The sequence below is a fragment of the Schistocerca cancellata genome, chromosome 2 (genome assembly GCF_023864275.1).
Source record: "Schistocerca cancellata isolate TAMUIC-IGC-003103 chromosome 2, iqSchCanc2.1, whole genome shotgun sequence".
In the NCBI taxonomy this organism is placed as follows: Eukaryota; Metazoa; Arthropoda; class Insecta; order Orthoptera; family Acrididae; genus Schistocerca; species Schistocerca cancellata.
This window is the reverse complement of record NC_064627.1, coordinates 536,627,854-536,638,953: the sequence shown is the minus strand read 5'-3', so window position 1 is coordinate 536,638,953 and position 11,100 is coordinate 536,627,854. Positions and strand designations below refer to the sequence as shown.

Below are 11,100 nucleotides of genomic sequence, written 5' to 3'. Positions count from 1 at the left end.
CCTAGAGACTGGAAGGTTATACAAGTCACACCAATACCAAAGAAAGAAAAAAAGGAGTAATCCGGTGAATTAAAGTCCCATATCACCAAAGTCGATTACCAATACGATTTTGGAACATTATACTTTGTTCGAACAGTATGGAGAACCTCGAAAAACACGATTTTTCGACAAATAGTCAGCAAGGATTCAGAAAATGTTCTTGTAATACACAACTAGGTCTCTGTTCTCACAAAGTAATGGTTGGTATCGACATGTCAAACTAATTCAATATTTTTAGATTTCCAGAACGCTTTTGACACCGTTCCTCGCTACCGACTTCGATCAAATGTCGTGCTGTGGAGTATCGCCTCAGTTGTCCGACTGGATTAGTGAGTTCCTGTCATAAAGGTCGCAGTTCGTTGTAATTGACGGAAAGTTATCGAGTAAAACAAAAGTAGTACCAGGTGTTGGCCAAGGAAGTGTTATAGGCCCTCTGCTGTTCCTGAGCTATGTGAAAACACAGGAGACAATCTGAGCAGCCCTCTTAGACTGTTTACAGATGATGCTCTCATTTAAAGCCTTGTAAAATCTTGAGATGATCGAAACGAAATGGCCAATGATTTAGACAAGATATCTCTATGGTGCGAAAACTAGTAATTGGCTCTCAATAATGAATAGTGTGAAGTGTGAGCACCAAACGAAATCCGCTAAATTTCGGTTACACGACAAATCACAAATCTAAAGATTCAAATGGCTCTGAGCACTATGGGACTTAACGTCTGAGGTCATCAGTCCTCTAGACTTAGAAGTACTTAAACTTAACTAACCTGAGGACATCACACACATCCACGCCCGAGGCAGGATTCGAACCTGCGACCGCAGCAGCAGCGCGGTTCCAGATTGAAGCGCCTAGAACCGCTCGGCCACAATGGTCGGCACAAATCTAAAGACTGTACATTCAACTAAATACTTATGGATTGGAATTACGAATAAGTAAAATTGGAACGATCACATAGATAATATTGTGGGAAAAGCAGACCAAATACTGAAATTTATTGTCAGAACACTTAGAAAGGGCAACAGGTCTACGAAAGAGATTGCTTACACAACGCTTGTCCATGGGGCTGACAAAGTACATCGAAAAAATTCGAAGTGCAGCTCGTTTTGTATTATCAGGGAAGAGAGTGCCACGAACGTGATACATGAATTGGGGTGACAATCATTAAAACAAAGGCGTTTTTCGTTGCGACAAGATATTCTCGTGAAATTTCACACACCAGATTTCTCCTCCGATTGCCAAAATATTTTGCTTGTCCCCAACTACGCAGTGAGAAATGATCACTATAATAAAATAAGAGAAATCAGAGCTTGTACAGAAACATGTAAGTTCTCGTTTCTCCGCGCGCCGTTCGAAAGTGGAACGGTGGAGAAATAGCTTGAAGTTGGTTCGATGAACCCTCCTAGGCAATTAATTGTGAACTGCAGAGTAATCATGTAGATGTAAATGAAGACGTAGTTACACAGCACCTAGTTAATAACCCAAATGTTCACCTACCAAATAAAAGTTATTTTGTACTTGTGTACACTCTAATTGTCCCGGAAAGAAGTAACAAGTGTCGTTTAAGTATTGAAAAACTTTGCCTTGTCTTAGAGCTATCGCCTTCAGAAAGGTGATTGGTTCGTTATACAGAAACTTGAAAGTGAGCTCCCGTATAAATTACATGCATCGGTGGTTCCGGAAACTTCAGTCCGAATTGTGCTGCCTCTATAAGACTGGTATGCGGAACACCAATTGAAGACGCACTCTAGAGGAAAACGTGATGTGTGTATTACTGCGAGACGAGGACACAGAAGGCCTTTGCTCGTTTAGTGCCTTCCAAAACGAAACGCTGCAGCGGCAGAGAGTGGATGGCGGACTGTGTTGCAGCGCGGCTGTCGGCCAGCAACGTGCTGTGGCTGTTGGCGTTCTGCGGCTTCGCTCTCAACTACGCGGTGCGCGTCAACCTCAACATCGCCATCGTGGCCATGGTGAGGAGGAGGGCGTCTGCGGCGGCAACGGCCGGCTACTGCGGGGGAGGTGCCGCGCAGGCGAACGGAGGCGACGGCGCCAACGTCAGCGTCGCCGAAGGGCTTCTTGTGGGAGACCCTGCGCACAATATGACCGCAAATGACACAACTTATGCGGACGCTACAGCCTTTGATGAGGTTAGTGTGGAAATTTTCATAATTTTACAGCTGCCTGCTGCAGGTGCTTTCGGGGTACATGTACGTGTTGACGGAAATAAAAGTAACCGTAATGTATTCCTAAAGTAGAGATCCACACGGATTCGTATATACGCGGTTATGCCTGTGGATAACTACAATATTTTACGGTGGATGAAGGTACGAGGCGTGTTTTTTAAGTAAGTACCTTCTTGCCACACCGCGGCCGCAGCGCTGCGGTCGGCGTTCTGCGCATGCGCACTGGGTACCTACATCTGTTGTCTACGCACTGACGCCATTACAGTCTGATTCTTCCTTGTTTCGTTGTGTACTGAGTGTTTAAGATGCCTCCGATAGTCGTGAGTCCCACCGACTGTGAAGTACGGGCTGCTATAAGATTTCTTAGTGCTAAAGGCCTAAAATCGATCGATATTCATCGTGAGATCTGTGCAGTTTACGGAGAAAACATTAAGAGTGATGGAATGATAAAAAAGTGGGTGAGAGCATTTAAAGATGGCCGCACAAATGTGCATGATGAACAACGGAGTGGATGTCCTTCGGTCGTTAATCAAAGTTTGGTGCAGGAAGTGGACAATAAAGTGAGAGAAAACAGACGCTTTACGATTTCCTCGTCGTGGGATGACTTTCCTAATGTTTCTCGTAGTGTTTTGTATGGAATTGTGACCGAGCACTTGAATTACCGAAAATTGTGCGCACGTTGGGTACCGAAAATGTTGACGGATGTGGACAAACCCAAACGTTTAGACAGTGCATTGACTTTCCTTGAGCAGTACCACAACGACGATGATGATTTCTGTTACGGGCGATGAAACATGGGTGGCCTACGTCACACCAGAATCAAAGCAACAGTCCATGGAATGGCGGTATACAGATTTACCCAGAAAAGTGAAGTTCAAGCAAACAATTTCTGCCCGGAAAATCGTGTGCACAGTTTTTTAGGACAGAAAAGGAGTATTGCTTGTGGAATTTCTGCCTCGCAAAGAGACAATGCAGCAGCTTACTGTAAGACGTTGCACAATCTGCGCCGTTCAATTCAGAACAAGAGACGTGGTAAGTTGAGCAAGGGCATCGTTTTGCTGCAAGACAATGCCCGTCCGCATGTCGAGAATCAGACCAAAGATCTCATCACATCTTTTCGATGGGAAACTCTAGATCATCCTCACGCGCCCAGTGACTACCATATGTTCCTGCACTTGAAGAAAAACCTGGGCGGTCAGCGTCTTCAAGACGATGACGAAGTCAAAACAGTTGTGATGCAGTGGTTAACAAGTCAGGTGGCAGACTTCTATGAAGAGGGTATTCAAAAACTGGTACAACGTTATGACAAGTGCTTCAATATTGACGGAAATTATGTAGAAAAGTAGATTAAGGTACAGGCTTTCATATAAAAATAAAATTATTGAGATATCTTATCACGTCTTTTTTTAATTTCATAACAGTACTTACTTAAAAAAACACGCCTCGTACATATGATAAACCAGGGGCAGCCAAGATCTCAACTTCCAGGGCCGTGCCTTAAGGTCCTCGTACACGATCAAACAATTTGTCAGACTGTACTTCGTTTGCCAAGCATTTGACCATTTACAAATCTGCTTGATATGCTCGTCAAGCACAGATCGCGTGACGTGTTTGCGAGAAATTGTGATTGACGGTAAGTCTGACGTTGTTTGTGTCGATGATTCGCCATGTATGTTTACTGAAAAATTGTTTTATTACGGTTTATCTCACTGTATCTTGAGTTTCCACAACTATACAAATAATAATCAAGAATAAAAATAAAATAGCTTCAGGTACCAAAATTGTTAAGGTTACACATCTCCCAGCCATGTATAATTCAGGAAGAGATTATGAACAAAATCAGTATTTAACGCATAAAAAAATGGCTCTGACGACTATGGGACTTAACATCTGAGGTCATCAGTCCCCTAGAACTTAGAACTACTTAAGCCTAACTAACCTAAGAACATCTTACACATCCATGCCCGAGGCAGGATTCGAACCTGCGACCGTAGCGGTCGCGCGGTTCCAGACTGAAGCGCCTAGAACCGCTCGGCCACACCGGCCGGCATTTAACGCATAACTTACCAGTGGGAATGCAATGTAAAAAAAGAATTCTAAATGCTCCGGTTCTTCCACTGACGATATGGGCTATATGTTCATACAATGTGGTATTTTAATGAAACAGCGGTAGAGGAGCAAGAAGAAGAGAATAATTTTCCACATATTTGTTTTCTTCTTCAGTGTGGGGGCAACTTAATTCTAAATACATCATTAAAATTTTCATTGTCCATCCGCAGAAAGTGGAAGTATTCATCAAATTCTGAGTATAATATTTCCATTAACAGGTTTACCTCTAAATATTTCTCACTTTAACCCATTCCCTGGACCAGCGCCTTGTTTTCTTTTTGAGCACAGTGCCGGAGTGTGTGTCAGAAATATTTTACGTGCATTTGAAGCCGTTCCCACTAGAGCCAAATTCGGCATACACGAAAAGCGTCTGCTTTAAAAGTAAGGTTAAACTGACAAGCTTTCTTGGTACGTGTACAGGCTTGTTTGATACATCCGTGCCTTGAAAAGAGCAAATTTGGCAGACATGTTTCCTCTCTTTTACGAGGGCCTTAATAAGTTTTTAAAAGTTTCATTGATGATTCTAAGAAAAGTTGATGTTATCATCAGGTTATGGGACTATCATTCCCTTTAGCAGAGTGTCATAGGCAAATCCCTCGCATTCCCTGTACCATCATTTTATTTTCTTCTTCTTCTTTAAACACAGTGCCAAAGTGAATTCCTAGACGACTTTGTCTACATTTTGTGGCCATTTTCACTAGTATCAAAATACGAACAGCGCCTGCTTCACAATGAGATTGAAGTGACAAACTTTGTTTGTACTCTTATAGGCTTGTTTGACAAATCCCAAAGGCGAATTTTACAAACAAGTTTGCTCGCTTACGAGTGCCTTTAGCGCTCAGCCTCGCTGCACATTTCAGCCACCATCACGCCACGCTGTCTGAATGCTTCTTCAAATAGCAACGCAGTCTCACTGCATGCAACTTGGCTTTATATTTCACACTTTTCAACAAAACAGATCAGAAACAAAACAAATTTTCAACACTATTTCACTGTTTTTGGCGCACTGATGACACATAGTTTTTATATGCTACAAACTGTCGGCATACAGTCAGACACAGAGAGTTTCACAGGTTTTCGCACTTTGGTTGCCACGTGATCGTTACTTTTTTGAGTTTTATAATCGAAATAAGGTACTTCACACACGTACGTCAATCAAAATATTATAGCACCTTTGCAACCTCATTGTGGAGATGTGGAAATTCTACATAAGGAAAGCATTGTATATGTCCTGGAGAGTTTTAACATAAAAGGATTTGTCATTAAAACGGGAATTATCTTGTGGGTCAATCAGTTGCATCCTCACAGTTAAAGGGGCGCTTTCAACTCAGACATCAAACGATCTTGAAAACAGATGTAAATTGACAGTGTCCTCAAAACTTTTAGGAATATTACCTTGTAATTCTTTCAAGGCCATAATCAATTCTTCAAACTTTGCATTTTCTTCAATGGCAATGAGCTTAGGGAACTGGACTGTGTTGTCAGAAGGTGTCACTTCTATAACGCTATTTTCTTTCTAAATGCATTCCCATCAAATCAGAAAGAAATTGTTTCTCACCCTGCAGTGTCTTACTGTGGACATTGTGCAGTCAAATTAACTTAAAACGCGAGGTCTGCAACCTATTTCGGATGTTCTAATTTTCGTTCCTGCACTACCTTTCTCCTTCATAAATTCAACCATGGAAAAGCACTCCGTCTTCAGACCACAAGTGGCCCATCGGGACCATCCGACCGCCGAGTCATCCTTAGCTGAGAATGCGGATAGGAGGGGCATGTGGTCTCACCACTGCTCTCCCGGTCGTTATGATGGTTGTCTTTGACTGGAGCCGCTACTATTCGGTCGAGCAGCTCCTCAATTGGCATCACGAAGCTGAGTGCACCCCGAAAAATGACAACAGCACATGGCGGCCCAAACGGTCACCCATCCAACTGCCGGCCACGCCCGACAGCACTTAACTTCGGTGATCTGACGGGAACCGATGTACCCACTTTTTTTTTCAGTTATTGTTAGTTACTGTACATAAATTAATATAAGATTTGAGATAGTAAAATTTAATTTTAATAATATTTGTAATGCATATTTCTTTTCTAAGTAATTTCATTGTATTTTTCAATATTACATAAATACTGTGACAACAAAAGAAAAAAAAATTAACAACATAATATTGGATTTGAACACCAGCGAAGAAATTCGGAACTGTATTCTAGCTACTGCGCTACCAACTCGCTTTTTTTTTTTTATTGAACAAACGGAGGTTACATATATATATATATACACAAAGCAAAAGTTCTTCAAGGTACCAGTTAAACATATACAAATGAGTGTTAGGTAAACAAATTATTAGAATAACATGAAATACAACAAAATAGAACATATCCTGTTTTCCTTTTTTTTTTGTTTTTGTTTAAAAATTTGTATTGAACAAAATAAAAGTACATATATATTCACTATGCAAGAGTTCTTCAAGGTACCATTTAAAAAACATACAAATGACTGTTAGTTAAACAAAAAAATATTAAAAAAGAAAAACATTAAATACAACAAAATATAACATATTCTGTCTTCTTCATTGTTTTTTTTTAAATTTTTTAATTGTGTTTGTTTTTGGTCGATGCATGAGAACGTGGATAAGGGTGTTGCATCATGTGACAGGTAGGCATGGTACACCCCAACTTTGAGGGGGGTCAAGGAAGACGCTGCGGAGATAACCGGCAAAAGTTTGTCGGTAAGATGGTTTTCGGGTGAGGGTGCTATGCGCGGTCACAACTTTGTACCAGAAGTCAAGGACTGTATGCGGACCACTCTGAAAGAGATATTCTAAAGCCTGTCCTCGAAACCAGATTAGGGTATGGTGCTTAGCAAGAGGGTAGTGAAATGTCTGGGGCAACAACAGGAAATCCGGGGTTACCGTCGTTGGCGGAGCACGGAGGTAAAAGCCCACGATTTTTTGGATGAGGAGCCATACGTTTTGTTTCAGGGGGCACGTAAGACGGTGCTCGTCGGTGTCTTCGAGCTGACAGTCAGGGCAGAGTGGGGAGGTGGCCAGTCCTATGCGATAAAGTCGACTATTAGTCGGGAATTTTCCATAGACTAAAACATACCAGAGTGCAGAAACAGACGACGGTAAAAAGGGTGCATGCACACACCCCCAAACCGTGCGCCAGTTAATGTCAGGATGCTGTAGCACCACGGGGTCGCAAGGGTTGGACAGCATAAACAAACGATAGTAATCTTTTGTACGGGGAGGACGGGTGACTGGAAGATCGGCCCGAACGTAGCTGAGTTCTATGAAACAATTGGCGACGTAGTACAATAATGGAGAAATAGGTGCCACATTGATCGGTGGATCGAGAGAAGCTGGTCGGAGGATATCTAAGAGACTGCGTGTTAAGGACGGGACCGGCCCCTGCCAGTGCCGCAACAGAGTGTGGACAAAGAGTGCAGAAGAGCGTGCCCGCACGTTGATGAGTCCGAGGCCACCTTTTGCAGGAGGCAGTGTTAGAGTGTTGTAGCGGACTTTGAAAAGTGCCCCTGCTGACACGAAATATCCAAAGGCTGATTGGATGCGGCGGCCAAGGAGTAACGGCATTGGGAGGATCTGGGCGACGTGTACCAGTTTAGGGGCGACATAGATGTTGAGATAGGACACACGTTGGAGTTGGTTTAAGTTACGGTGCACTTGACCGCGGACATGGTGCCGAATCGACTGCAAAAGCCGTCGGTAAGCCAGGGCCACTGTGCGGCGTGTGGAGCTCGTAAATTCGATACCCAAGTAACGAAGGGTGGCACTGACTGGGAGTGGGGTCGGCACCATAGCCGGGAGGCCGCGCCCAATGTGCATCATAGTCGATTTACGGACATTAAGAATGCTACCAGAAAGACGTCCATACTGGTGGATCCATTGGATGGCGTCATTGAGTTCCGTGGAGGAGCAGGTGAGAAAGAGGAGATCGTCCGCATAAGCCCTACAGTAAAAGGTGTGGTCACGCAAAGTGAGGCCCTGCAGTCTAGAGGTAAGTCCAGTGATGAGGGGCTCAAGTGCAATGGCATATAGTAAAGTAGACATAGGGCATCCTTGACGCACAGAGCGGCGTATAGGAATCGGTCCTACAAGCCTCCCATTGACTTGTACCATCGAGACCGCGGGAAGTAGTAACCGGCGAATGGCATCGACAAAAAGCGATGGGAACCCCATACGTGTCGCCACCATGAGGAGGAATGGGTGTCGAACGCGATCAAAGGCACTCGCGAAATCGACGGATACCAGTGCTGCACGAAGGCGACAAACCGACGCCAGTGCAATGAGGTCACGGCATTCCCCTAGGGCAGTTTGTAAGGTGGCCCCACAACCACGTGCAGTCTGCTCAGGTGAAAGGACCGTAGGTAAGACGGTGCGTATGCGCGCTGCTAAGAGGCGTGCATAGATTTTATAGTCTGCATTCAGTAGTGTAAGGGGGCGATATGCAGAGACATGAGACCCTCCCTTCGGTTTAGGCACAGGTAGAAGAATGCCAGTGACGAATTCAGGCGGAATTGGGAAGGACGGAGTAAAGAGTTCCTGAATCATTTCCGTCCAGCGAGGAAGCATTAACGTGGTGAACGCCCGGTAAAACTCCACGGGGAGACCATCTGGTCCGGGTGATTTGTTCTTGGCCCCTTTGTTGATCGCATCTACCACCTCTTCTGCGGTGATTGCAGACATCATGGACGTTGACTCCGCTACGGTGAGGGTCCGAGCAGGGGAAGGACGGAGATCATCAGGAATGGGCGTCGCCATCGGTTCATCGTCATAAAATTGGCGATAATGTTCAGCAAAGGCGGACACGACTGCCGCCTGTGTTGTGTGGTGAACACCATCGGAGGTCGTGATGTTGGGGACGAAAAGCCGACGTCGACGACTATGGTCGGATGCGGCATGGATTGTGGATGGGGTTTCGTCGTGGAGGAGGTCTTGTCGTCGGGAACGTACCACGACACCATGCAGTCGTGCACGCTGAAGAGAGAGGAGACGAGCTTTAGTACGTTGTCGTTCCCTGTGGGTGTCAAGTGATGGAGGGAGCTCATCGAGCTCACGGAGGACGGCGTAGTGAAAATTTGTGGTATCTCGATGCCTTGCTGCTGCTTCCTTGCCACATTGTATGAAGGCCTTTCTGATCGCAGGTTTGGCACATTTGAGCCACCAATGGAACGTGGATGTGTACTGCGGAAGGCGTCTTTCGCAAGACGCCCATGTAGTGGCAATACATTGTCGGCAGTGTGGATCATTAAGGAGGGAGGTATTAAGCTTCCAGTAACCTCTGCTGCGCCACACTGACTGAGGTGGCAGAGCCAGGGAGCAAATATCGGCGCAATGGTCCGAAAATGCAAGGGGCCATCGTTCAGCTTGGGCGACTTCATTGCCGAGGTGAGCAGAGACATAAAACCGGTCCAGTCTGCTCGCAGAATGTGCTGTGTAATGGGTAAAACCGGGGGTATTGCCATGAATTTTCTCCCAAACGTCCACTAGATGAAATTCTTCGATTAAGGTGAGCAGCGCCGGGCATGGCGAATAACCAGGCACTTGGTCCTGCGGATGGAGGACACAGTTGAAATCGCCTCCCATGATAAGGCGATCATAGCGTCCAGAAAACAGGGGCGCCACGTCATGTCCGAAGAAAGTGGACCGCTGCCGACGGTTCGTGGAGCCAGACGGAGCGTAGATATTGATGACGCGCGTGTCGAAGATGGTAACAGCCATGCCTCTTCCACAGGGAAGGATTGTCGTGTCCGTGAGTGGGATTCCTTCGCGTATGTAGAAAGCCACTCCACGCCCTGATTGATCACATGTGGACGTGTATGAGTCGTAGCCGTAGACTGGTGGTAGTGTGGCAACGCGTACTTCCTGAAGAAGGGCGACGTCGACGTCGGAGGCCCGAAGCATGTCACATAGGAGTTGCAGCTTGGGTGCAGTGCCGATCATGTTGATGTTCAGTGTGGCAAACCGGTATGTTTGTTTCAGTGGTGGTGGACGCGCATCTACCATCACCAAGGAAAGTAAGAGGAGGGCACCGACCGGAAGTCCCGTCCCATCAGCTGCAATGCCTCGCTTTTGATGTTAACAGGCAGCCTCGTCCGGCGGAGGTAACGCATCCGGAGGAGGGGGCGTACCTTCCTCAATGTCGTCGGCCCATGCTCCTGTGCCGTGGGTCTGTCCAATGTCCATGGGAATTGCGTCGTGGTGAGAGAGATCTGGAGTTGTCGGCGGGGAGACAGGCGTCTCAACCGGCGCACCGACCGTTACATTGTGCGTGGCGACCTCCATGGTGGTCCCGTCCTGCGAAACGTCTTGTTCATCGTGAAAGTCGTCCGCCGACCTTTGCGTGGAAATGTCGGCTGCTTGGGTGTCGTCTTCGTCGTCGCGGGTGGCAACGCTCTGAGAGCCCGTGGGTGAACGGCGACGGCGTTTGCGCCTACGTGGCGAGCGTTGTTTGCGCACGTGTTCCTCAGTATCGGACGACGGCAAGGAGGAGCGTCGACCTGGTTCGAAGGCGTCGGTGGGTACAATGAAATTGTCAAACAGGTGTTGTGAAGGTGTACTGGCCTCCTCAGCGTCCGGTGCGGGAGCCTGTTCGGCGGCAAGGGTGTCAGGTGGGACGTCTGCACCGTCCGTTGGTGACTGGGACGGTGGGACGTGCCCATCGGAAGGACCGGGCGACGGACTGGACGAAACTGTAGACGTGGCGAGAGCCGCTGCGTAAGTGACCGGTAGGGCGGTCATCGTGGGTGTGACG

At 46.3% G+C, this 11,100-nt stretch overlaps 1 protein-coding gene across 1 annotated transcript in view; it reads left to right on the top strand.

The window, feature by feature from the left end:
* The first annotated feature begins 1,887 nt into the window (after nucleotides 1-1,887).
* Nucleotides 1,888-11,100, top strand: part of LOC126155993 (sialin-like) — a 194,055-nt gene continuing 184,842 nt past the window's right edge. Inside the window, exon 1 of the mRNA XM_049916270.1 lies at nucleotides 1,888-2,184. Within this exon, the coding sequence (XP_049772227.1) occupies nucleotides 1,888-2,184 (297 nt within the window). The remainder of the gene's footprint in view (nucleotides 2,185-11,100) is intronic.